Raw genomic sequence first — 25,155 nt, 5'->3', positions numbered from 1 at the left:
GCCAGAATGAATCAATCCTCAAATACAGACACAACACATTAACCAGCGATGACACACTACTATAATTGGGTATCTAATTTTACTCAACGAATTTTAATACAGCTTTACGAGTGTCATCATCGACTTTATGAGTGGATGAAGATGTGTACATGTCTAATGACATTTTTGTAGCTAGCACATCAACTCTAGAAAGATGTTCAGGCTGCTCGTTATGAGGATACTTGAGAAGCTTCCTGCAGCACATTTTGAGACCTAGCCAAGCCCTAGGAAAGCTGTCTTGAAGCTCGACAACACGTAAATACGAGTTGTAGGCTTCGTGAAAATCTCCCGATGTGTATTGAGTTTCCGCATACTTCAGTATGTAGTATGGATTGATAGGCTGCATGAGCAGACACTCTTCAATAGCGAATAACGCTCTTTGATAGCTCTGCTGCTGTGTGTATATATCTGCCAGCTCCATCCAGGCTTCAGGATCCAAGTAAAATGTGTCCAAGTAGGTTGTCAACCTATCCGTCGCCTTAGATAGGTCCTTAGGGTATTGCAGCTTCGTCAGCACTATCATACGTTTTTGTATCGCCTTGAGATAGTGTCAACGTAATATTTCCGTTAGCTACTAACTCACGACGTTGGTTGGATCCTCTTCCAGTAGATTGTTGTACAAACGTTCAGCCAGACCGAATTCACGCTTGGCTTCCAACATCATGCCTTCGATTACCGACACGCGAGGCGACAGTGGGAACTTCTCAGCTAGACGTAAAAGCAGCTCCTTTGGCGATGTCAGTCTGTTGACTAGCTTGCTAAGAACATCCTCGCACCTCGGCCAAATTGTGATCACCGACATCCAGTGCAGCGATTGCAAATTGCTCGTAAAAGGCCCACTCTTGAAGCTTTATTTAGAAAACAAAGGCACAGCGGTGGACCACCCACTCTCATCTCCCAAGCTACGCTCATGGCGTGTACCGTAGATCTGCTTTGACAAATTGTATGTTTCTTGCGACCGCCTCACACCCTCCTTGCGATAGTCTGTCAATATCTGCACTGCGCTCGACATGTTGATGGTTGAAGGTGAAGAGATATCGTCATACGTGAGCGGTTGAATACAAGAGAAGGATTCCTTTGTGAACATTTCACATTGAATCATTTGCATCAATCTACATATGTCGATCTCGTGAGGCAAAGTGACTCAACACACAATACGATAAGCAAATATCATTCATGTCATTTATTGACTCTCTTTCACGACTCTCCAGCGATCCCAGATAGCATCTCCATCTACATATGTTCCTTTGAGCCACCTAACAATCTCATCCTGACCGCCTTGCTCATCGAATGCTCTACGAGCATGCAACACTCGTCTGTTATCGAATACAACACAATCTCCCTCGCTCAAACGCGTCTCAAGATTTAGGTCCTGGCGATCCAATAAGTTGTTCCACTCCCTGAGAGCGTTCAAGTATTTCACCTGTGTCTCTGGTTCTAACTCCGCAATAAACGGTTGATGTGGTGACTGGAATGGTGGTGAGTAATTCACTGACTGCAGATTACTTCCAAACTCTTGAAGAACAGGATGTGAGTGTATGTAATGGTGATTATCATTGTCGTATTCGTACACTATCGGAACTGATCTAAGGAGTTGCTGTGATTGATGCGAAAGCTCCTCAGCTGCTTTGTATGAGTCCAGAAACAATGAGTGTCCTTGCGGTGACTTCTCCTTCGTTAGTGCCTTAAGTGAATGCAAGAATTGGAAGCGCGGTGGACTTTCAAAGTACCTGCGAAGGCATGAGTTGAGTCAGAAGCCGATAAAGCCCGCTCACAGTAAGTCCATGTGGTATTTCAAATCGAGTCCCGTATAAGCGACGTTTCGGCTCTGACCGCCTAATGCTCTCACGTCCCACGTCTGTCCATAGAAGGTATTTCTCAGTTCACCGAATAAGCTCTCGGCCATTCGTCTCAGTCCACAGCCTGCATCTGTGGTATCTTCTGTCGGCACGTTGTTTATGAAGATGAGACCACGCTCGTGCAGCTGTGTAAGTGCTTTGAGAAGCATAGAAGGTGACTCATACAGTTCTGCAACGTCAAAGTGCTGGCTGTTGTTGGTGAACTCCTTTACACTCCACGGCTTGGCAGCTGGGATATGGGGTGGAAATGTCTGCCAAGGTCTGCTGCTGAAGGCTTCTGAAAGTGTCTTCAGATTGTACTGACTGCTCTTCGGTAGACCTGGGGTGTCGTGCCAATTAACACTAAGCGTCTGCGACTGCTCATCAAACCGGGCATCAAGTGGCTTAGAATCAACCGGAACGTCGGTTGTTGCCCATGTCTTCTGCGTTGTTGATGGGTGGAGTCCTTCTAGATCGGCGTCTCTGATAATTGGCCAGGAGATGTGCTTGTCATTCAGTCTTATACCCCTGTCGGTGATTTGCAAGAATCGCTTGATGAACGTCATCCTAAACGCTATCACAACATCTGGAAAGAGGATATTGAAGAATTTTCTACAATAAAGCTCAAAAGACTACTGTTATAAATTGTGCTTTATTCATATTTCTAATCATCAGAGCGGGATCGACACAAGCGCGAATTCTTTTCATCTCAAAATTGAGACTTGATGGCTATATCATTTTCTGCTTTTTGCAAGCATGTGTGTGATCTTGCTGTAAATGCTGTCACCAACACCTTTCACTGGAATGACTAGCACAACCACAATGTGTGCGAGCGTTGCTGAAACCTCATGCACGAGCAGATACCATTTAAACGACCTCATAGCTTTAAGCCTCTACACACAAGCACTTGTTCTCATTATGGTCAGGCTTTATTATATGTCCACTAAAACATGAATTAGAAATTCTAATTTTAACAATCTGAGTCTATGGAAGAGAAAGTGATTGCATAAACATTAACTCGTAAAAAACATAAAGCAAATATCCCATAATTTCACGTTCAAGATAATGGTACCGGTCTGAATATATCAAAGCTTCCATCCTTCAAGTCTCCGAACTTGATCGATATGTATTCGAGCTATGCAGTGTTAGCTTTCTAGATAGCTTTGATTACTAGCACCCACGGTTGGATAATGGTTTGGTTGAGACGTTGACTGCATAGCTGACACCTTTCCTTTTTTAAGCTCGTACTCAGCCACGAAAGCTACTTGTGGTCCATTTGCACCAAAGTGAGACTTATAGTTGCCGAATGCTTTCTGTGAATGTGTGTTAGTTTATAAATATCGTCCTAAAGCACTACGCACCCTTCCTTTGAATTCGGAATGTTTGAGAACGAGGATGTCACCTACACGTGGATCGTCCAAACGTTTGACAATGCCTTGAGCATTTTGAGAGTGTATCAAATGACCAAAGTTCCAATTTTCGGGATCACTGGCAGCATTGCAGAATGCGAGCGTCTCAGTGACGAATCCAATAGATGTGCCATCAGCGATAGGCATATTTTTGGATAACTCATATTGCGCCTTCGTGAACTCGTTGATCTTTCTACCAAGCGATTGTGACAACTGCACTAACTCGTCGTGGGTGTAGATGTGCTTTCCGGCTGGGCGTGGACCGGTTGGGCTCTTACCAGACCTCGGCGATGGTATATCTCTATCTTTCGGTGGTGTGACAAACTCGAAAGAATCGCGCTCAGTCTTTGGTGTGGTCACTGATAGATTCTGTGAAGGCACGCGAACGAATTCTCCGCTACTTTTATGTTTCTCGTCATCTATATCTTCCTCACCATGCCTTGTTGATTGTTGAGATGTGGGCGGTTCCAACTTTGGCAGTTGGCGAGAAGGTGGTGCTATAGGTGGATCAGGAGGGGGACTTGTCGGAGGAGGAGTTTTTGGTGGCGAGATCATCGATGATGGTCTGCCAAGGAATGACCTAGGGCGCTGCCTTGGCACCGGTGGGGGTTGATCTGCACTCCTTGGCGTTTCAAGGTGCTGCTCTTCAACCTCCAGCTTTGGTTGCTCAACGTCTTCAACGACTGGTTCAGTTTGAGACTGTGTTGGCTCTTGCGACTCCATGCCACCAAAGATTGGTCTGATAGTACCTTGCATAGCGAGCTTCTTAGCGATACGTGCACGTCTCTCGGCCTCTGACTCAGGTGTCTCCTCCTCATCAGCATCGCCTTTGAGTCCCTTTGAAAGTTCTTCATTAGGCTCAGAGGCTTCTTCTTGGTGTTGAGGCACAGAACGGCTTTGTTGTTGAGGCAAACCTCCGACCAATGGCCTTATTCCACCAGAAGCAGCCAGTCTCTCGGTTATATTTCTACGTCTTTCAGCTAGATCGTTATCTTCGTTCAAATCTTCTTGCATCGCTGGCTCCATTACTTGTGGTGAGCCAGGGAGGGATGGAGCGTCTTTAGTGCTCGTTAAGGATGATCTTAAATTTGGTTGATCCACCGAACTGCTGACTGAAGACGTTCTAGGCCTATTTGACTGACCTTGATCCATCACACTACCCAGAGATGATCTGTTAATCGATTTCTGGCTACTCAATGATGGTCTCCTTCTTGGAATAGGTGGCCTTGGCGAAGATGCAGAAGCGGCACTTGGAGGCGCTGGCAAGGTGCGTGCAGGTGGGCTAGCAAGAGATGGGCTATTTTCGACTGACTTGGGCTCTCCAATTTCAGTGTTGGTGTTGATTGGAGGCGCTACTGGCAAGGTGCGTGCAGGTGGACTAGCAAGAGATGGACTATTTTCGACTGACTTTCGCTTTCCAGCTTCAAAGTCGGTACTTATTGGAGATGCTACTGGCATAGTCCGCTCTGGTGGCGACTGCGGAAGACTTGGGACTGACCTGACTGGTGTTGGTGGAGAAGCAACAATCTGACGACTTGGAATTGGTGGTGGTGACATCTCAGCTTCTGATTCAGGTTCAGCGACAGTATTAGGATGAATTTGTTCAGCTAAACCGTTTGCATCTGGATGCATAGTTGCTTCTGAAGACTCTGATAGTTCAGTAGTGAGAGATGGCATGTTTCTTGAAGGCAAGGGGATAGACTTTTTGTCCTCCTCCGGATCAGAAGGTTCTGGGTGTGATTGCGAGTCCTTAGACTCGAGGCCATCTCCTTGTACAGACGAGACAGCTGAGTCACCTACTGTTGAAGGAATTAGATGTTGTAAAGAAAATTTAAAGTTCTCACCATCACTTCTCTCGTCCGAATTAGGTTTCTTTTGCACGCCCTCCATAAATCTCTTCATGTCATCGTCATCTGATGCTTCTGAATTACTGGCCTCCTCATCAAAGTCATCAAAGTCATCGAAATCATTCTTTTTCTTCTCCTGTGGTGCCGGTGATACTTGTTCAGGAGTGCCTCCAAAGACCGGTCTAAGAGTACCTGATGCAGCCAACTTCTTTGCAATCCTAGCGCGGCGCTCAGCGTCTGTCTCTTCTGTTTCTTCTGACTTTTGAGTCTCCTGAGTCTCTTGAGCTCCTTTAATTTTAGAATCATCTGGCTGTGTGATGCCTTCCTTTGTCTCATCAACCTGTTCAACCGGTTTCTCAGATATTGACATCTTCTCGTCTTCGACTTCAGTTACTGGTGGTGCAGCTTCAGCTATCTCCTCTTCCTTGTTGTCTTCCTTGTCTTCCTTGGCTTCCCAGTCTTCTGAATGTTGGACTGGCTTGTTGAGCACTGGTGGTGCAGGACCAAACTTGAAACCACCTGCCATTGAGATCTTTGCCATGCGTTCAGCGATGCCGCCTTTAGCATTTGAAGAGGTTGCCTCTTCTATAGGAGCCTGGTCCTGTTCCTCACCAACAGAAGGAGCTGCCACTGATGCCGTTTCATTTACCACTTCAGGACTACTTTCATCCGCCAAAGTGACCGGCTCTTGGACATTTTCGTCTATTTCCTGCTTCTCTTTTTCAACTATAGGCTTGCCAGATGGAATTGGTGGTTCATCGCTTTCATTCTCATCTGACGTCTGCAAAACATCGTCGTTGCCTACCGCATCTGCTTCCTGTTCTTCCTTCTCAGCTGCTTTTCTGCTTTCCTTTTCAAGACGGTGCTCTAACGAGTTTTCGATGTTTTGTGGTTCGTTCGCTTGTTCAGTTTTTTCGTTGGCTACATCCACATCCAAGGAGTCTGATTCTGAGTAAGTGCGGCGTTCTTTACCCTTTTCATCATCGTTACGAGCTATTCAATCGAATTAAATGTATGCATGTACATTAAATAAATTACTTACGTTCGGAGCTTTCGATGTCATCGTCCAATGTGGCATAATTCTGAGGAGCTCCTGCCTCCTCAGGCATTTTTGGAGGTGCTTCCTCATCCTTTTGCACCTCGGTAACAGGGAGACTTGGCTGAGCAATTGGCAGCGGAGAAGACGGCTCGATCTCATCTTTTGGAGTTTCTACTGGAGTCTCTTCTTTATCTAATGGGCTGTGAAAGTGCTCAATAGCCTCATTGAGTGGTGTTGGTTTGTCGACGAGAGCAGTAGCGATTGAGATACGACGATCTTCCGTGCTTTGTTCATCTGTTTGAACCTCTTCCTGTGAGCTAGGTGGTGAGAAACGGTGAAGGTGATCACCACCTGGATTTTCGTCATCAGTGACGGGTTTGAGTGCTTGGTCTGGCTCACGAGAAGACGCTTCTTGAGACACCTCTTCTTTCTCTACCTTCTCCTCTTCCTGGGAAACCTGCTCTATAGCTGGTGTTTCTGGGAGTGGGGTTGTAGTAGCCGCGTCAAGATCGTCCGTTTGTACCTGCGTTTGAGGAAGACGACGGCGTGGTGGTTTAGCTCTGCGAGCTAGCGGAGGTGCCTTCATTGAAGTGGGTTGGTCGTTGAGTTCCTCAATAGGCTCTTTAACATCATTAAAAGTTTGTTCTGGTTCAGGGAGAGGCTCTTCTTGTACTGATTGTACAGGTTCTTCAGGTTTGGCTTCTGGTACTGCCTCTGATTTTGCTTCTACTGTCGACTCCTCTTGCATATTTGTGGTATCTACCGGAGCTGGTATATTCTGTTTGGGCTCCTGCTTCTGTTCCTCTTGGAGCTCTTCTGAAGTTTTATGTGAGGTTTGAGCTTCTTCAGGCAATACAGCTGATGTCTCTGGCTCTGGAGTTTTGGAATTTGAAGAAGGCATTGGCGGTCCGCCAAGACGCATTCCACCAAGTCTGGCCATACGAGCGGCAATATCTTGACGTTTGACACGATCTTCCTCTGCATTTTCAGCATCTTCATCGCCATTAGCTTCTGGTTCGTCGGAATGATCCTTGACTACGTCAGATGCTGCGCCTTTAGCAACATCTGGATCATCTGTAGAACGCACATTGACAGACTCAGAACGATCTTGCTGATCTGACTCTTCGATAGGCGACTTAATATCGTCGGCTTGTTTCGTCTCCTTCGGTTTAACTTCAGGCTTTGGACCTGGAGATGGAGCCGAGGCAGATCCGAAAGCGCCCTGTAAGGCTGCCATACGGTCCTTGAGGCTGCCCCCTGGTCTTGAGATAGAACTGGCTGCGTCATTGGCGCTGAGGCCGCTTCTTCCCTCTCCTGAGGACACCTTACGCTCAGCAGGGGGTTGCCAGTTCAGAGGCTTTCTGCCGATAGATGGAGGAGGCTGTTTGGCAGACGGTGCATTTGAGGACTCAGCCTGCTTGTTGAACATAGCCATCCTCTCCTTAATTGACATCCCCACTGGCTTGGGAGATGGCGACCTGCTTTCGGTCTGGAGAGGCGTGAGTGGCAGTATTGCAGTAAAAAAAGGAGAATTACGTCTGTTTCTGGTGGCTTGAGATCGTTTGGATCACTCATCTTGCATAGATCGTGGTGGTTGTGCTCGAAGTGACATCGCACGTCACTGTGAGATTGAGCCGAGTAAAAATCAAATAATTTGTGCTAAAATACAGCAGAAATGGAATGCCTCTATTTCATTGAGATACACGCAATATCTCAATGAGATGGGATACAGTGCACTGCGTAGGTGCGTCACACAAAGATGCCTCACCAGTCATGTACACAAATACGCATACTTCACGCTCGCATACAAGCCAGTCTCAAGCATCGCCCATTTATGTGAGCGTCTCTCAGCTTACGCACTACCGCATCAACCAAACCGGCAGAGCCAGCGAAAAAGCCTCAAGCACATTAAGCCCACGATTCACTGCCAGGAAAAGTATCATTAGCCCATTTTGGCTTTAAATTTACCTCATAAATTTTAATTTTGGTGGTCGAAAAAATGTGGGCGAAAGGCGTTTCTACCTTCTTTTTTTACCGACGTTGAAGAGCAGTTAAAGATGGTTGATGCCAGACGTGTTCAATTGAGGAAGCCAAACCCATACAACACCAAGTCCAACAAGCGTCGTGTCATCAAGACCCCAGGTTGGTCGATTCTCGCTCAGAGAAGACTGCTGACAAGTGCTAATAGGTGGACAATTGCGCTACTTGCACATCCACAAGAAGCCAACCGTTCCAAAGTGTGGTGACTGTGGTTTAGCTCTCTCAGGTGTACGTCGCCTGTGTATTCCCTCCTACTTGCTAACCATCGCACACAGGTTCCAGCTCTCCGTCCAAGAGGCTACGCAACCATCTCTAAGCGCCAAAAGTCCGTCACTCGTGCTTATGGTGGTAGCCGTTGCGCTCACTGCGTCCGTGAAAGAATCGTACGTGCATTCTTGGTTGAGGAGGCCAAGATCGTCAAGAAGGTCATCAAGAGCCAAACTGCTAAGTAAAATTAGTATATTCTAAGGCTGTCCAGTTGTACAAATGCATCACGATATGTAAGAGCTGAGGCGCAAATCTGACTGAGCGGGAGATGATTTTAATTGAGGCTATTAATGATATCAAAGCCTGGCAAAATGATATCAAGTAATTCTGAGAACCTTTTGCTGCTCTAAGCACTATCTTTGAGTTGACTTGTGATGAATTTGAAGGTGTTTACGCAAGTACGAGCAGAATAAGAACCTAAGATGCTTGGATACTTTGCTATAGACTTTTCGCAGTCATGCAAGTTAATCACATATGAAATGTAGTCTTCTCGTGCCTTTAAAGACTTGGCTGAAGCAAGGGATTGCCTATGCGAGAGATGAGATCACAAGAGACTGGTTGTCTTATTTATATGTATGATTGGACGACGCTTGTTTAAATTAGGGGAGAGCTTGAGCATTCCCGCATGTCATAGCTGTTATCTGTCCAGACATTGCATCTGATTCCATCTTGATAGCAGTAAAATGTACACTGATCATCTAATACTCCTACATGAGTTGAAAGGTCTCGACATATCTCCAGGAGGCAGCTTAGCGTACCAAGGTTGAGTATTTAAAAAAAAAGTCGCCGCGCGCCTATGCCAAGGTAACGCGAACGTCTTGTCGGCTTTCTCAACATTAGTGGACTACAGTTGATTTAACCACCACTTTTTGCTGTATGGATTAAATTTATAATATGAGATACAAATGGAAGTGGCGTTATTTCTTCCTGAGAGCTAAGACTGAGCCTACGCGTTGTAAAACGTAACACGCATCCAAAAGACTATACTTGAGGTATATGGAAGCTTAACCTTTCAAACCAATGCAAAAGAGCACTCTTTTGAAGCGTTCAAAGTTCTTCGTACCTCCATATTTGGGGATTTGGAATTACTCAGCAATGGCAACCAAATCGCTAACTTCAAGCGAGGTGCCTTCCGAGTGCACCTCTCTCTTTCTATCCAGGTACACTCCTCTCATTAATTTCATTGCTTTCCGGCAAGACTATTTATTCAAAATGTTCCACATAAGTCGTAAATCAGCCCTTCTATAACACACAGGACGGTTGGAATGGGCGAATGCCTGCAATCATATTCCCATTGCAGCTGGAAATATTAAATGGATAATAGTTTATTGAAAGTCCTGGATTTGTTGCTTCCTCTATGCATTTCCAAGAGGCTGCATAGCGATGACGGCATTAGGGGGAAATGAAAGCTTAAAAACTTTAATTGAGAACTGTACAAGCCGTGATCGTAATCGAATAGTGCTACTGAAAATAATGCTTACAAATTTGTACGTAACTGTGTACTTTGATAAGTCAATGCATGTCCGCAAACCTCAGCGTCGTCATTTTCGCTGGGATGTACGACTAACTGAATGCAAGCGTACACCAAGTGTATCACGTTCAAATTTATCTATGCTCTCGATAACGTCCTTATTGTTCTACTTTCCCCACTCTCGGCGCGTACTACTCCTGCGATCCACCTCAAAAGTCACACAAGGCGGATAAAACACAACAGAAACAGTAAATGTATATTTTGAATGTCCTTTATCTGGCAAAGCATCACTGAATTTAATGCAAGCCAATGCATATGCAAAATCACAAGGATCTAGATACCATTTGCGACCTGCACAGCGAGATTGTGTACTTGGCAGCAGGGTTCATTTTGTATCTCCTGTAATTCCATAGTTAATCCGTCATATTATCTCCTGGGTGCCGCTCTTGGCGATGAAGCGAGCGTACGAGGTACTGATAGTGTCCGAAAGCGACGGAAAAAATCAGGCACCGTCAGATACAGGGATGCTAGTATCATGCCACGCAAACTTCGCGTCAGATCATGTCAAGGATGAACTGACATTGGCACCGGGATTAGTAATGCCAGGTACGCTGTCAGTAAAGGATATCTAACAGAACTAAAAGTGATTGAGTGTGCTTGATTGGCTTCTGCGAGCCACATTAGCCCGGCGAATCCCTGAGGTCACTGCATTTTCGCCTTTGAAGACCCCACTTTGACCGATAAATGGCACGAAGTTGGAATACCTGGACATGAATGCGTATAAGCCTTACAACTACTACGATCATGACATTACAATTGAATTTGTCACACTGCGCATCTTTTCGTGCTTTTCTCTGTGGCGATACCAAGGGGAATGAAGGCGTGTAAAGCGTCCCACACTCGCATAAATTAAGTAGCTAGATAGCCAGGGCGTAATGACTTGATAAGGATAGACTGCGTAATTTGTCATCAAGGGCCGCGAACCCTTCCAAAACCGTCGACTGGGGCTGCCCACCTTGCTTAGCTAAGTTCGCGGACCCCGGCGAGATGTGACAAAAGACGCCCAACTTTTTCTTCAAAACCATCATCTCATAATCAAACAAATATGTCTAAAGAAGGCAACGAAGCTAGTTGGGGATCTCCCAACGAAGTTAACGTTGATGATTCCAAGGAGATCTTCAGAAGATTGTCCCGGCAGTTCAGCAAAGAACAGCAGGATTCAAAGCAATCATCAAAACAATCATCAGACCAGCAGCGTAAGTCTGTGTCGGACGCCACCGTCAAGGGAGACGAGGACGAGTTCGACTTGCAAGCTTTCATCACTGTATGTAATCACTTTGCTTACAAATCACCCTCCTTGACGCATCACTCAAGGGCGCTAGAGAGCGTTTCCAGGATGCTGGTAAAACCCACAAGCCACATCTTGGTGTCTCCTGGAGGCATTTGACGGTGAGTCAGTATATATGGGTCCGTGATCATTTCTCACATTATAACAGGTCAAGGGTGCTGGAAGCGGCTCTACATTTGTCAAAACCTTCCCAGAGGCTGTTATGTCTACCTTTGGTCCTGACGCCTACGAATTCGTTACCCGCTACATCCCCCAACTGAAAATTGGCAGAAAACCACCTGTACGCAACCTCGTTGACGATTTTACGGGTGCCCTTGGCAACGAAATGATGCTTGTGCTTGGAAAGCCTGGCTCTGGTTGCACTACATTCCTCAAAGCACTCGCCAACAAGAGAGGAGGTTACGTCGGCGTACACGGTGATGTCGACTATGGTGGATTGACTCCTAAGGAGGTCAAGCACAAGTACCGTGGTGAAGTTGTTATGAACACTGAGGAAGACATTCACTTCCCTACACTCACCGTTGCTCAAACACTTGCATTTGCTTTGCGTGAAAAAGTTCCTCGTGTTAGACCTCAAGGAATGGCCAGAATGCAGTTTGTTGAATACGTTCTTGAAGCTCTTCTCAAGATGTTCGGTATAGAGCACACCGCAAACACGGTCGTTGGTAACGACATGGTGAGAGGTGTCTCAGGTGGTGAGCGTAAGCGTGTCTCCATTGCCGAAACACTCGCAACTCGTGCTTCTGTCATGTGTTGGGACAACTCCACTCGTGGTTTGGATGCTTCTACCGCGGTCGATTATGTTAGAAGTTTGAGAATCATTACCGATATCACTGGTGGTACATCAATTGCAACGCTCTACCAAGCCGGTGAAGGTATTTACGAACTTTTCGACAAGGTTTGCTTGATCGATGACGGTCGTTGTATTTTCTATGGTCCAGCCAACGAGGCTTGTGCTTACTTCCAAAGTCTTGGTTTCTACAAGCCACCACGTCAAACATCTGCGGATTTCCTGACAGGTATCACTGATCTTCACGAGCGTACATACAAGGAAGGCTGGGAAGGCCGTGCTCCTCGTACAACTGAAGACCTTGAACAAGCTTACAAATCTTCTCACTACTACCAAGCAGCACTTGCCGCTGCTGATCAAGCATTTTCCTCTGACCATAGGGATCTGGGAATTTTCAAAGACTCTGTTCGCGAGGAAAAGAAGAGGCGTATGGCTAAGAGCTCTCCATACACTGTTTCGTACTTTGAGCAAATCTACTACTGCGTTATTCGTCAAATTCAGTTACAAATTGGTCAACTTGATGGTTATGTTACTAAATTCGTTACAATTCTGGTCGTTTCATTCGTCGTCGCGTCAATGTTCTATGGTGAACCTCAAAGCTCTAGTGGAGCATTCTCTCGCGGTGGTATTCTGTTCTTTTCGATATTATTTATTGGTTGGCTTCAATTGCCGGAGCTCTTCGATGCTGTCAGTGGACGAGTAATCATCCAAAGGCAAAGGGAATTTGCCTTTTATCGCCCATCAGCAGTCGTTTTTGCTAGAGCTATCGTTGATATCCCAATTTTGTTCGGGTGTGTCACTTTGATGTCAATTATCGTCTACTTCTTGGCATCACTTCAGTACACAGCTGGTCAATTTTTCATATACTACCTCTTCGTCTTCATTACTGCCATGTCGTTGACTCAATTCTACCGTGCCGTTGCAGCCCTTAGTCCAACGTTCAATGAAGGTGAGTATTTGTCAAAATGACAGACGATGATACTAACAATGTCTTAAAGCCATCAGATTTTCAGTCTGTGCGCTCAACATTGCTGTTGTCTTCGTTGGTTATGTTATTCCACGTACTGATATGCCAGAGTGGTTTAAGTGGATCAGTTACATTAACCCACTTCCATTTGCTTTCGAAGCTGCCATGGCTAACGAATTCCACGGTATGACTTTGTCATGCGCTCCAGGATCTGTTGTTCCAAACATTGCAGGTGCACAAGTAGCCTACCAAACATGCGCTTTCCAAGGCTCCGTTCCCGGTAGCTTGACTATTCCTGGTGACAACTATATCAATACTGCTTTCGGCTATAGTTTCTCGCACGTTTGGCCTAACTTCGGTTACGTTATGGCTTATCTGATTGGTTACCTATTGGCAACTGCTCTCTTCAGTGAGATTTTCGACTTCTCAGGAAATGGTGGTGGTGTTACCGTCTTCGCTAAGACCGAGAAGGGTAAGGCTAAGGCAAAAGAAACTGAGAAGGCTATGGTTGGCGATGTTGAAACTGGACCAACAGCTCGCTCAACAGATGAGAAGGGTGGTGCTCCTGTGACGGAAGTTACACCAGGTTCAATCAAACCATCTGAAGCTGATTTCACATTCAAGGACGTCTCTTACACTGTGTCTACCCCTGGTGGCGACAGAAAGCTACTCAACAATATAACCGGATTCGTCAAGCCTGGTACAATCACCGCTTTGATGGGTGCATCTGGTGCGGGTAAAACCACTCTCCTCAACACACTCTCTCAAAGAATGGCAATGGGTGTTGTTTCTGGTGACATGCTTATCGACGGTAAACCTCTTGAACTGAACTCATTCCAAAGAGGTACTGGTTATGTTCAACAAGGTGACTTGCACGATGCATACGCCACAGTTAGAGAGTCGATAGAATTCTCCGCAATTCTTAGACAGCCACGCGAAACACCACGTCAAGAAGTCATCGATTACGTCGAACAGATTATGGACTTGCTTGAGTTAAGAGATCTCGAAGACGCGATTGTGGGTACACCCGAGGCAGGTTTATCAGTTGAGCAACGTAAGAGAGTCACTATTGCTGTTGAATTGGCAGCCAAGCCAGACGTACTTCTCTTCCTCGATGAGCCAACTTCTGGTCTTGATTCGCAATCGGCATACTCAATCGGACGTTTCTTGGAGAAGCTTGCACGTGCTGGCCAAGCAATTCTGTGTACTATTCATCAACCTTCAAGTATGCTCTTCACCGAATTCTTCGATCGACTCCTCTTGCTCGCTCCAGGTGGTAACGTAGTGTATCAAGGACCGGTTGGCCACAACGGAAACACGATAGTCGATTACTTCAAAAGCGTCGGTGCGCGCCCATGTCACGACAACGAGAACGTTGCTGAGTATGCGATTGAGATGATCGCGTATGGTCGTGACGCTCACGGAAACAAGGTTGACTTTGCTGATCTCTACCGCCATTCGAAGAACTGCGCTTCTATCAGAGAGGAGGTTGACAGAATCAATACCGAGAAGTCGCAGAAACCAAGAGAGCTGACTAGAGCCATGACTAGGACTTTTTCACAACCAATGTCGGTTCAAGTATGGCAACTCACCCAACGTTCAATGAGAAATTACTGGAGAGATGCGGCCTACGGATATGGGAAATTGTTCGTCACATTCATCGTCGCTCTCTTCAATGGTTTCACTTTCTTCAAAATCGGTAATTCACAACAAGAACTCCAGCAACGCATGTTCAGGTAAGTATAAGAAATCATTATCTCTATTAGTGCTAATTTTGCCGAAAGTGCTTTCCTTATCGTTATGTTGCCTCCAGCGATCCTCAATGCAACATTACCAAAATATTATACTTCTTGGGGCTTATTTATGGCCAGAGAGAACCCTTCAAAGATTTATTCGTGGCAGGCGTGGATGACAGCGTTCTTGATATCTGAATTACCCTATGCTTTGCTGAATGCGGTAGTTTATTGGGTTGTTTGGTACTGGCCAGTTGGTTTCTCCTACACACCTGATAGTGGCATTAGAACTGGAGCTGATCCAGCGCTGTGCCTATTGATGACTATCGAGTTCATGATTTTCGTTTCATGGTGGGCTGTTTGGCTCTGTGCCTCCGCTCCTTCACCACATTTCGTCGCCAACTCAATGCCATTCCACCTTGTCGTCCTCAACTTGATCAACGGTATCATCATTCAATACGGCAATATTCCAGTTATCTGGAGATACACTCTTTACTACATCAACCCTCTCACGTACTTCCTCGACGGTATGATTGGTAAGTGTTGGCAGTTGATTACTCAGTAAAATCCTAACGTAACGCAGGCGCTACAACTCACGACACCACCGTCAGGTGTGTTGAAAGTGAAATGGCGACTTTCAATCCACCACCTGGTCAAACTTGTGAAGCCTATGCCGGCTCATTCGCGCAATCCTCACCTGGATATCTCGCGAACCCTGCGGCAACCACTGCTTGCCAATACTGTCCTATGTCAGACTCATCCTCCTTCCTTTCGCAGATACATGTCTACCAAGGTGAAGGTTGGCCATGGGGCTACTTCGGTATATTCAGTTTATACACATTCTTTAGCAATCTCGCGCTTTGCTATGGCCTTTACTGGTTGACCAAGGTCAAGTTTTTCAGTCCTACTATTATGGTGCAGATGGCCTTTGGCAAGTTCATGGGCTTGTTCAAGAAAAGTTCTTAGGGGCGTGCCAAGGATAAGCACTCTCGGAGAATCTAGCATTGACACTTTTTTGCATTGGTTTAGACTGGTTCACTAGTTTACATTCTTTTACATAATGAATTTTCTTCATATTTATCACATACATAAATGTTTAATTGGTATGAAAGTCGTTTCAGTTTGTGTTGGTACAGTGAGGTTGTCGACAGCTTAATTTTTAGCTTCATGACGGTGCACTTCGGTCGTCTTGAAATATGCCTCTGAAGGAATTAGAATCCGTAATAAAGGTCGTATGTAGCGCCTCTCTTTTAATTTAACGTGCTTGATTGTCTTGCCTTTTTGATCGATTCATTTCACTTACGCGGATGTTCTTGCTGCCGCCTCTCAGTCATATAATTATGATTGAAGTGAAGACACTGCAGAGATCAATACACTGATTCTACATATTATTAGGTGAAAAATTCATCAGGGCTATCATATCTCGTTACATCCGCAAACACCCACATTGCGACTCAACTCTACATCACTGGAACCCCAGAACACTTGTGATGTAGAAGGGCGATGTAAAAAATCTGTTTAATACTTTCGATAGCACCCGATAGTATGAAATTCTCAATGAATGTGAACCCTGCTCGAGTCTCCCTGCAAATACCAAGCAAGTGAAAAACAGACGCAGGAATGTTACATACTGACAATTTCAACAAGTAAGCAAAACTAGACTATAATTTCCGTGGCACCTTCCGAATTCGAAGTAAATCCCCATATCTACCCTCCATTCAATATCTACCAACTTGGAATTCCCGTCTACTACCCCTATCTCATTTCAGATGGCTGACTTACGAATTTTGGTGATCTCCAAATAAAAAAGCTTCAAAAATAGTCCTAAATGAGAATTACAAGAATTACAAAAATTATATTTTTTTGCCTCCTATGATGCCCCGTAGGCTGTTCGGAAGTAGCAATCAGACATCGCTCTGGAGCACGCTACAGGTTAAACACGAAGAATCTAACGCGCTTTATCGATAAGAGGAAGCATTTTAACGTGATTCAGACCACAAGCGCCCAAAAATCTCAATTATTTCCACTCTATAAACGCGTAAAACCTTCACGACACAAGTCGTCCACAGCTATCAAACCTAGCACCAGTAAAAAATACCGCCTCACTTCACACTTTGAAGGAAATGTTCAGGCGTAGAAAATTGGCTGTCATCACAACTCTGAAAACGGTGGTTTGACTCGACCAAGTGCATTTCCAAAAATCAGATTATGGAGATAGAGGGGTGGTTGAGGCCGCTTTGATATATTGGAGAGCGTTGCATTATGGGTATCAGTTTTTAAATGCTATTTACTCCCTTTGCAATTTAACAGACCATATTTGGACAACTTCAGAGCGCAAACAGGCTATCAATTGCAATAGAAGCGTCAAGCTCCTGGCATGCAGCTGCTACAGAACAATACCACCATACAAAAATGCAAAATGATAATAAATTAGCTTGGAGAAGTGATTACTAGTCATCATAAAATGGATTATGTTAGTGAATGTCGAATGATGATGTTTAAATAGCGAGTGTGGTGGTAGTATCTTGCGTCTTGCGTCTTGCGATTTTGATGAGATTCCTACAATCTATAAGTTACAAGTTCGTAAATGAAGAACATGGCAGCGGCATTTGGTACAACGCGCATGAGGTGAGCTGATAAGCCACCATAGAGAGCACCAATCCCCTCTTCGGCCCAAACAAGTTTAAGGGTGCGTGTCAGAGTTGTGTAGCGGGGTTTCTCACCGACGGGAACGGCCTGACGCATTCTAGTTCGTATGACTTCGTGTGGATACGTGATTAAGGTTGCTGTTGACTTGGCCAGACCTGCTGAGACCATGGTGGACATGTAAGGGAGATTGGAGTCTTTAGTCATAACTTTGAGCTTTTCATAGAGAATCCATTGTAGTGTGCTCTCAGTAACGCCAAGATAGGACGCTGAGAGACCCCTATACAGACCTCTCATACCCTCGTTTTTGAATATGTCTGTGATGATGTCTCTTGATGCAGACATCTTTGCAATTTTAGACGATGTTGACACCTGCGGCGATAGCTGGAGACGTGTTTTGATTACCCAGATTGGGTTAGTAGCTGTTGCTGTTACAATCCCTGCACATGCAGCTGCTATAAGATGCGTAGACCAATTTTCGCGAGACTTGCCAGCAATGATGGGCTTGAGATTACCATAAGTGAAGAAGTTGATAGACCTTGCTGGTATAACGCCAAAAAGGGTTGGACCTAAACCTCGGAAGAGAGCGCGCGGGGATTCTTTGACGTAGATGTCTCTGTGGAGAGAGGAGAGTGAGCTGTGCAGACTGGAGCAGCCGAAAGACCCACTTCATGAGCTGAGCAGTCTCTACGAAGTGGTAGAGAGTCCCCCTCACGCCTTTGACGTTGGCTTGGCTGTGTTTGGCAGCGATAGACTTGTGATAGATGTCTGACTGGAGCCTCGTCTTGACAACATCGAATGGAGAGGTTATGATAGCGCCGGTCATACCACCGAGACTTTTCTCTTTGTTAAAATATCCGGGAGAAGACAGTGGGACTTACCCGCCAGCGACAAGATGTCTCCAAGGGGAAGGCCGCTTAATCTCCTCGAGAACGTGCGTTTGTACTGTTGCGCCAGCAGAGGTACCGGCAGCGACTGATTCTGTGGTCATTGTTGCACCGTAAGAGGCTTCTCAGTTGAAAATGACTTCAAGTTGAACAATCATGGCTAAAAACAAAGCAAGGTAAAATAAAGCGCTGAATTTATATAGTCGACTAATATTCCACTCAGGACAATACTTGTTAGAATGGTATCAAGCGCAAAGACTGGATTCTTCTACCAGTGCCAAAGACCTCGTCTCTCGGAGAAGCTGAGCGCTATCAAGTACGATCCAAAGGGTAAGTGGTTGGTTCTGGGGATTTGAATATATCTCATATCACTCCAACTCAGTCAAGCAGCACGTACTGTTCTTAGAAGGGAAGCGGTGATTTATGTATTTAACTAGTAGACAGCATGAATAGCATTTTAAATTCATATCCCTCTCCTTCACAAACCACCATGTCCTCTTTCTGGAAGCCTGGAAAGACGGCACCAGGTGCGCATCCCCAATGTCCCAATGGATTATCTGACATCAACAAGGCAGCTCACTTGATCGAGCCAACGAAGCTGAAGGATCATTGACTATCTCCTCATTACACAATGACGACGGTGGCATACAGAGCCAGCGAGATTCTCTTCCAATACACAAGCATCGTGGGTTCATGCCATCACTTGGAACATACTATCTCACACTTCTAAGGCCAGAAGCTGCTGTGGATGCTCGAGAGATACCAAGTCACAATTGTAGTAGGCCAGACTGGGTGTGGAAAGACCACTCGTATGTCCCGTACCATTATCGCATACAGAATCTCAAATAATACCCAGAATTGCCGCAGTATGTGATGGAAGAAGGCTGGGCTGCTCCCCCTTATACTATTGCGTGCACACAACCACGCCGTGTAGCAGCAACTAGCATAGCTCAGAGAGTAGCACAGGAAGTTGGCTCAGTCTTGGGCGATGAGGTGGGCTATTATACTGCTTTGATCTACCTAAGCTCATCAGTATATAATACAGGTTGGATACACCATTCGTTTCGAAGATCTCAGTTCTTCAACCCGGACGAGATTGAAATACTTGACAGACGGTATGCTCTTCAGAGAGACTTTGATGGATCCGCTTTTATCAAAGTATTCGGTCATCATGGTGCGTTTGATATCAGTTATTCAACCCAACTATCCTAACTGAAACACTAGATCGATGAAGCACATGAGCGGAATTCATACACAGACATTCTTTTAGGTGTCTTGAAGAAGTGAGTCGCGTTATACGTCCATTTCTCTATCTCACTTGTCAAGAATCTTAAAACACAGACCAGACCTTCGCATTGTCGTCTCCTCAGCAACCCTCACAGCAGAGAAGTTTGTCGATTTCTTTGGTGGGCCTGAAAAATGTGGTGCTATAACCTTGGACGGTCGTATGCATCCTGTTGAGGTATCCTATACCAAGGAGCCTGTTTCAGATTATGTGAGGGCTGCAATTGACACAGTTGTTGGTATACACGAGACCGTGGGTGACTATAACCACTTATTTTCTTACCCAACTAACATAACATAGCAAGGCGGTGGTGATATTCTTGTTTTTCTAACAGGCCGAGATGAAATAGATCGAGCATTACAAATGCTCAGTGATACAATGATAGGAAGTCGGCGGCAGCCTGAGTCACTGATGGGACTACCTCTTCATGCCGGGCTTACAAGCGAAGAGCAATTGAAAATCTTCCAGCGGCCTCCGATGGGCGTACGCAAGGTTGTCTTCTCAACGAATATTGCCGAAGCCAGCGTTACGATTGATGGTATTCGCTATGTAGTTGACTCAGGCTTTGTCAAGGTATGTGAAGGTACTTAAATTGAAAAGCTTATCAAATAATTACAGCTGCGCCATTTCAACCCTTCGACTGGTATAGATATACTTTCTGTCGCACCATGCTCAAAAGCATCCCTTACACAACGAGCTGGTCGATCGGGTCGTACAGCTCCAGGTAAAACTTTCAGACTCTTTCCTGAAAGTGCTCTTTCGAGGCTGGATGAATCAACATTACCTGAGATATGTCGAACAGACCTGACTGGATTTATTCTGCAGCTCAAAGCACTTGGGATTAGCAATGTCTTGCGGTTCGACTATTTGGATAGCCCACCTTCATCAATGCTTGTTAGAGCGTTGGAACTGCTTTACGCACTGGGAGCTCTAGATGATAATGGTCATCTTACTTTGGATCTTGGTATGAAAATGGCTGAAATGCCTCTAGATCCAATGATGGCAAAGATTGTGGGTAGTATCAGATCACTAGAGATATCCTAATGACACGCACAACCAGCTTCTCAATAGCGTGTCGTTTGAATGTAGCGAGGAGATACTTACAATAGCAGCCATGACGTCTGTACAAAACCCCTTCCTCACGCATGACGGTCAGGGTGAATTGGAGAGAAGAAAATTTGTCGCGGAAGAAGGCGACCACCTCACACTTCTGAACGCTTACAACTCATTTGTAACCATAGGCCGAAGTAGTAGTCGCTGGGCGGGTCAGCATAGACTGAATTTCAAAGCTCTGAGTAGAGCTATATCTATACGCTCACAACTTTCCAAGTATCTCGAGAAATACGGACTCAATCCTAGACTTAGTGCTGGAGTGGATCAGGAAACCATCAGAAGATGCTTGGTGTCTGGTTATTTCAAGAATGCAGCTAAATTCAACCCTGACGGTACATACACACTAATCAACGGTAACCAGATTGTTCATGCTCATCCTAGTAGTGTTATGTTCACGCGCTCACCTCCTACAAAGTGGGTAATATTCCATGAGGTGAGAAGAGAGACGAAACAAAGCATAGCACACTAACTGACTTTGCTTACAGATTGTCGAGACGACGAAGATATTCATTCGAGATTTGACTATAATCAAGGATGATTGGCTCACTGATGAATCCCTCACGCGTGGCTTTTATCAGTCTAACGAGTCTTCGCGTAATGGTGAAACACAACAGAAGCGCACGATGGAAGAGTCGCTCCAGAGATATATTTAGAAAGACCATTGTTGAAACAACTTCAAAACAATATAGAATACACCTATACATCGTCGAAACCTGGGAAGATAGTGATAGGAGCTTTGATTGAGTATATGTAGAGCACAAAAGGGAAACATGCGCCAATGATTATAAGAAACTTTCAAGACACTTTTTGTAGTAATATTGCGATACAATGATCTTAATTAGATGCTGTGATGATGTCTACAATTCAACTTCCCCGCAGTTTCAGCAATTCGCTATGGACTGATGACCTGCGTCTAGACAGCCTGTTCGATTTGCTTTACAAGAACATCCAAGAGAACACGCACCTTTCGCAATATTTCGAAGCTCAACTTAAAGCCGAAAGTGATGCAATCAAAGCGTTGAAAGCAAGACGCACTTTGGAATCAGCGAATGATTTTACACTCGCAATAAGCTTCAGTACCCTCAATAGCAGCCTTGAATTGGAGTGTAAGAAGAGCTACAGCGATGAGCTCCAACATATTATCAGCGTACTCAACAGAGAGACAGCAAATCTACGCTCAAAGATAAAGTCCAAAGAGTCTCTCGTTGATAGCTACCTTATTCCCCTTGAAAAGCTCAATGAATCAACTGCACAGCTTCACGCGGATTACAAAACTCAATTGATTCAATTCAATGACTCTGGTAATGAGCTGCAAGACTGCATTGAGCAGCTTCCCTCCATCAGCATCAAGGTCCCACTCCTCGGTGAACGTCATGATTGCTTTTTGGGCAGAGACATTTTCAACTGGTTCAGACTCAAAATGAAGCTTAGCGATGAGCAGACATTAGATCTCTGTACAAATCTACCTATCAGAAACGTAAATACCCTTAAAAATGCCTTTGAAAGCGCATTCGATCTTGATAGTTACTACCAATTTACTACCCAACAGCAGCAACTCAAGGGTGTTCTGGATGAGACACTCTCTAGCTACATGCAGTCGCGCACTCAACTACACAGACAGAGGATGTATGTAGAGGAAGTGATTGAGGATACGTTGAAGGCATTGCAAGCACTTGAACACAGTCGTCTGGCGCTTACCAAACACGCGCTTGCAAGGTTTAACCAATCGCAGAACAAATACCTTAGTGGGATACAAGAAGCTGTTAACGCTTCTGCATTAGCGGTTCAGACATTCAATCCATCGACTGATTTGCAGGCTTTCATCGATCAGTATAAAACAGGACCATTCAGACCATCTATCTATCAATCACCTCTACCTACAACACTGAAAGACTCAAATTTTACACTCTTCGGTCCTGATCTCACCCACTTGATTCCATGTCCTGATACCGTCACTCCAGGTCAGAGATCAACACCACTTGCGCTCAAGCTGCTACTCAAAGCTCTTGATAGAAAGTATGCAGATATTAAAGAACCTGAGAATGTGCGCAAGGTCTGGATTCTTGATATCCCATTAGTCACATGTCACAATGTCAGTTTGGCACTAAGTAACGTACCTAGTGTTAAAATCATTGGGGCATTAGAAGGCGTTTTAAATGACGTCCATGCTCCCATAATTGCTGCTTGTGTTAGACTATTCGCACTCGAACTCAACCCGCCACTTGGAGGTTTGCACACATGGGAAGATGCTAGGGCAGTATATCCAAAATACATCGAAAAGGGATATGAGATTCCTGCACAAGATGTACAAAAGGTGTTGGAGAGAGTGCCTCTCCTCAATCTCACTACACTCTATGAGATCTGCAATCACATACATAATCTCTTCACCTCTACTTCGACTGGTTCAGAGAATGAAGATGACGTATACTTGCAAAAGCTCTCGCTGTTACTTGTAAGATGTGAGTGGGGTTCGATGTGTAAGCTATTTGCTAACTTTCAATTAAAGCTATTTTCAGACCACGCGTAGAGAGTGATCTCACTATTCAAGAAAGACATATGACCAATTTACTCATCGACTTAATCAAGCGTCCAGAAGATATCCTTAACCCACTTATTGAAAGGAAAAGTACGGAATTAAGTCCATCCAAGACATTACAAAGGAGACGCACGAAGCCCATCGATGAGAGAGTGCTTAGGTCTACATTCAACTCATCAATATCAAGTGCGGGAAGTAGCAGACATTTAACGCCTGATGAATTACTCGACCAGCTGGAATTTGGTAGCACAGGTTTGAGGTCTCGTTCTACGTCTATCGTCAACGACAGCAAACAAGCATCGCCAACTTTAGATGCTAGAGCACCGCCTGTAAATGTTAAGGAGGCTGCGCAAGACAAACCAGTTGATCAGCCTGGTGATGCGCAAGTGCACGAACACGCCAATCAAAACGACGATGATATACTTGATATCATTGATGGTCATGGTGACAACCGCACTTCGTACGCATCTGCAGACTCCGATAAGAAGGGTGACGAAGGAGACAATATTACTGGAGAAGAAACGACTGTGGATACGGTGTCATGGCAGGAAGATGCACCTCGTGAGAAAGGCGAAGCCAGAATATCATCAGTAGAAACATATACCTTTGTCGAACATGAAGATCCTCCTGCAAGAAAATCACCAACACCACCACCTCCACAGCCACAAAATGAAACCGTTTTAAACGATGAAGATGACGATGCACCACCTGCTTTTGTGACTGCTGCAATAGAGGCCGATAGGCCGGTAGATGATGAAGAGGAAAAAGACAGCAATACCTCGTCGTTCGCTAGTCACCCCAGTCGTGAAAACAGCATCAAGACTAACAGCGCAAGATCGTCACTGAACCGTGGTTCAAGAGTTAGGAAAAGCGCCTTGAAGATGGCAAATCCGTAAATATTTCTTTTTGTTTGAAACGATAAATGGAATTTATGCTTTATATTGCGAAAACTTTTTTAATGACAAAAATAACTTATAAAGGAAGTTTGGGAATGGAGTGAACAAGAAAGTGTAGGCTATTTTGAATCCGTAAAAGATAAAATCTTCAAACCTATCACTAAAACAGATGTGTGAAGATGGATTGTTTACCAATTTTCAACACGAACTGATTGCCCTTCAACAAGATCGCTCAATTGGACGACGGTTTTGGCGTTTTGAGATGGCTTGAAGCGCGTAAGAACAATCTCAGGATCTTGCAATGCTTCAGAGAAAGCCTCCTTCAGCGATGAGCTACCCATGTAGATTGAATGGAGGGAATTGGATGGCGGGAGTAGCAACTCATCAACAGCAGCGGTTGGTGTAGAGCGATGGAAGAGTCTTGAAGCTGCAATAAAGTTAGCGTGTAGTTTGTTTTAGTTAATGATACTCACTAAATTTCTTAAATAATCTTAATTTGCTTCTGAACATGTTTTGTGATGTAATGAGTGTGTGGTTGTAGTAAGGAGCGTGTAAAGTAGACTGCAAAAAGCAAGCGCGAGCGTTTTAAGCAGTGGAGATTTGCAAGATTTGAGTTAAGGAGGTTAAGCTAAGGTCCATTAATATTTAGCTTGGCTAGCTTGAAGGTCGCGAAGGCATTGATAAGCACGCCTTCAATCGGGAGTGTGAAATGATTACGACGACAGCAATGCACTTAAGTCTATACTCAAGAGTGATATTTGTTATGTTAGCCGCAAGTAAAGAAAAAACATTACTCATGTCGTTATCAAAAGACTTCAGTTAAAGTTTCAGCTTCAAGGAAAACATATGCTAATTAAGGAGCAACATCTTACTAGAAGATAAATCTTGAAATGAAGTCTTTTGATAAGAGTGAGCAACGTTGCGCAATTGACAGCAGAACACTCTAAACAACAAGTAAAGTGGTATAGAAGATCATTTACTTGCTAGCTATAGCAGTATATTAT

At 44.8% G+C, this 25,155-nt stretch overlaps 10 protein-coding genes across 10 annotated transcripts; 5 read left to right on the top strand and 5 right to left on the bottom strand.

Annotated features, from left to right (window-relative positions):
- Positions 1–79: 79 nt before the first annotated feature.
- J056_000178 (Tetratricopeptide repeat protein 35) lies at positions 80–1,051 on the bottom strand (the record flags this gene model as incomplete). The annotated part of the gene is made up of 4 exons (XM_009267576.1): positions 80–577; positions 623–766; positions 816–880; positions 928–1,051. 4 exons carry the CDS (start codon positions 1,049–1,051, stop codon positions 80–82), a joined length of 831 nt encoding a protein of 276 aa, XP_009265851.1.
- A 171-nt stretch (positions 1,052–1,222) lies between these two features.
- On the bottom strand, positions 1,223–2,443 carry J056_000177 (putative oxidoreductase AIM17; the record flags this gene model as incomplete). The annotated part of the gene is made up of 2 exons (XM_009267575.1): positions 1,223–1,769; positions 1,815–2,443. 2 exons carry the CDS (start codon positions 2,441–2,443, stop codon positions 1,223–1,225), a joined length of 1,176 nt encoding a protein of 391 aa, XP_009265850.1.
- A 491-nt stretch (positions 2,444–2,934) lies between these two features.
- Positions 2,935–7,747, bottom strand: J056_000175 (uncharacterized protein; the record flags this gene model as incomplete). The annotated part of the gene is made up of 6 exons (XM_009267573.1): positions 2,935–3,012; positions 3,059–3,190; positions 3,239–5,085; positions 5,131–6,126; positions 6,176–7,661; positions 7,709–7,747. 6 exons carry the CDS (start codon positions 7,745–7,747, stop codon positions 2,935–2,937), a joined length of 4,578 nt encoding a protein of 1,525 aa, XP_009265848.1.
- Positions 7,748–8,229: 482 nt separating this feature from the next.
- Positions 8,230–8,664, top strand: J056_000174 (60S ribosomal protein L34-B; the record flags this gene model as incomplete). The annotated part of the gene is made up of 3 exons (XM_009267572.1): positions 8,230–8,314; positions 8,361–8,440; positions 8,488–8,664. 3 exons carry the CDS (start codon positions 8,230–8,232, stop codon positions 8,662–8,664), a joined length of 342 nt encoding a protein of 113 aa, XP_009265847.1.
- A 2,391-nt stretch (positions 8,665–11,055) lies between these two features.
- Positions 11,056–15,754, top strand: J056_000173 (Brefeldin A resistance protein; the record flags this gene model as incomplete). Its single annotated transcript, XM_009267571.1, has 6 exons — positions 11,056–11,274; positions 11,325–11,399; positions 11,447–13,037; positions 13,087–14,791; positions 14,840–15,324; positions 15,372–15,754. 6 exons carry the CDS (start codon positions 11,056–11,058, stop codon positions 15,752–15,754), a joined length of 4,458 nt encoding a protein of 1,485 aa, XP_009265846.1.
- Positions 15,755–17,347: 1,593 nt separating this feature from the next.
- J056_000172 (uncharacterized protein) lies at positions 17,348–18,425 on the bottom strand (the record flags this gene model as incomplete). Its single annotated transcript, XM_009267570.1, has 3 exons — positions 17,348–18,050; positions 18,103–18,270; positions 18,316–18,425. The coding sequence occupies 3 exons, from the start codon at positions 18,423–18,425 to the stop codon at positions 17,348–17,350; spliced, it is 981 nt and encodes a 326-aa protein (XP_009265845.1).
- A 52-nt stretch (positions 18,426–18,477) lies between these two features.
- On the top strand, positions 18,478–18,741 carry J056_000171 (uncharacterized protein; the record flags this gene model as incomplete). The annotated part of the gene is made up of 3 exons (XM_009267569.1): positions 18,478–18,497; positions 18,545–18,651; positions 18,704–18,741. The coding sequence occupies 3 exons, from the start codon at positions 18,478–18,480 to the stop codon at positions 18,739–18,741; spliced, it is 165 nt and encodes a 54-aa protein (XP_009265844.1).
- A 70-nt stretch (positions 18,742–18,811) lies between these two features.
- On the top strand, positions 18,812–21,372 carry J056_000170 (putative ATP-dependent RNA helicase DHX35; the record flags this gene model as incomplete). The annotated part of the gene is made up of 11 exons (XM_009267568.1): positions 18,812–18,848; positions 18,893–19,006; positions 19,053–19,130; positions 19,178–19,314; positions 19,367–19,495; positions 19,546–19,604; positions 19,663–19,858; positions 19,907–20,179; positions 20,225–20,617; positions 20,667–21,152; positions 21,205–21,372. 11 exons carry the CDS (start codon positions 18,812–18,814, stop codon positions 21,370–21,372), a joined length of 2,070 nt encoding a protein of 689 aa, XP_009265843.1.
- Positions 21,373–21,572: 200 nt separating this feature from the next.
- J056_000169 (Rho-GTPase-activating protein 8) lies at positions 21,573–24,151 on the top strand (the record flags this gene model as incomplete). The annotated part of the gene is made up of 2 exons (XM_009267567.1): positions 21,573–23,178; positions 23,226–24,151. The coding sequence occupies 2 exons, from the start codon at positions 21,573–21,575 to the stop codon at positions 24,149–24,151; spliced, it is 2,532 nt and encodes an 843-aa protein (XP_009265842.1).
- Positions 24,152–24,339: 188 nt separating this feature from the next.
- On the bottom strand, positions 24,340–24,661 carry J056_000168 (uncharacterized protein; the record flags this gene model as incomplete). Its single annotated transcript, XM_009267566.1, has 2 exons — positions 24,340–24,578; positions 24,625–24,661. The coding sequence occupies 2 exons, from the start codon at positions 24,659–24,661 to the stop codon at positions 24,340–24,342; spliced, it is 276 nt and encodes a 91-aa protein (XP_009265841.1).
- Between the last annotated feature and the right edge of the window lie 494 nt (positions 24,662–25,155).

The sequence above is a fragment of the Wallemia ichthyophaga genome (genome assembly GCF_000400465.1).
Source record: "Wallemia ichthyophaga EXF-994 unplaced genomic scaffold scaffold1, whole genome shotgun sequence".
Taxonomy (NCBI): domain Eukaryota; kingdom Fungi; phylum Basidiomycota; class Wallemiomycetes; order Wallemiales; family Wallemiaceae; genus Wallemia; species Wallemia ichthyophaga.
Note: the sequence above shows the minus strand (reverse complement) of the source record. Positions and strands in the feature narration are given on the sequence as shown.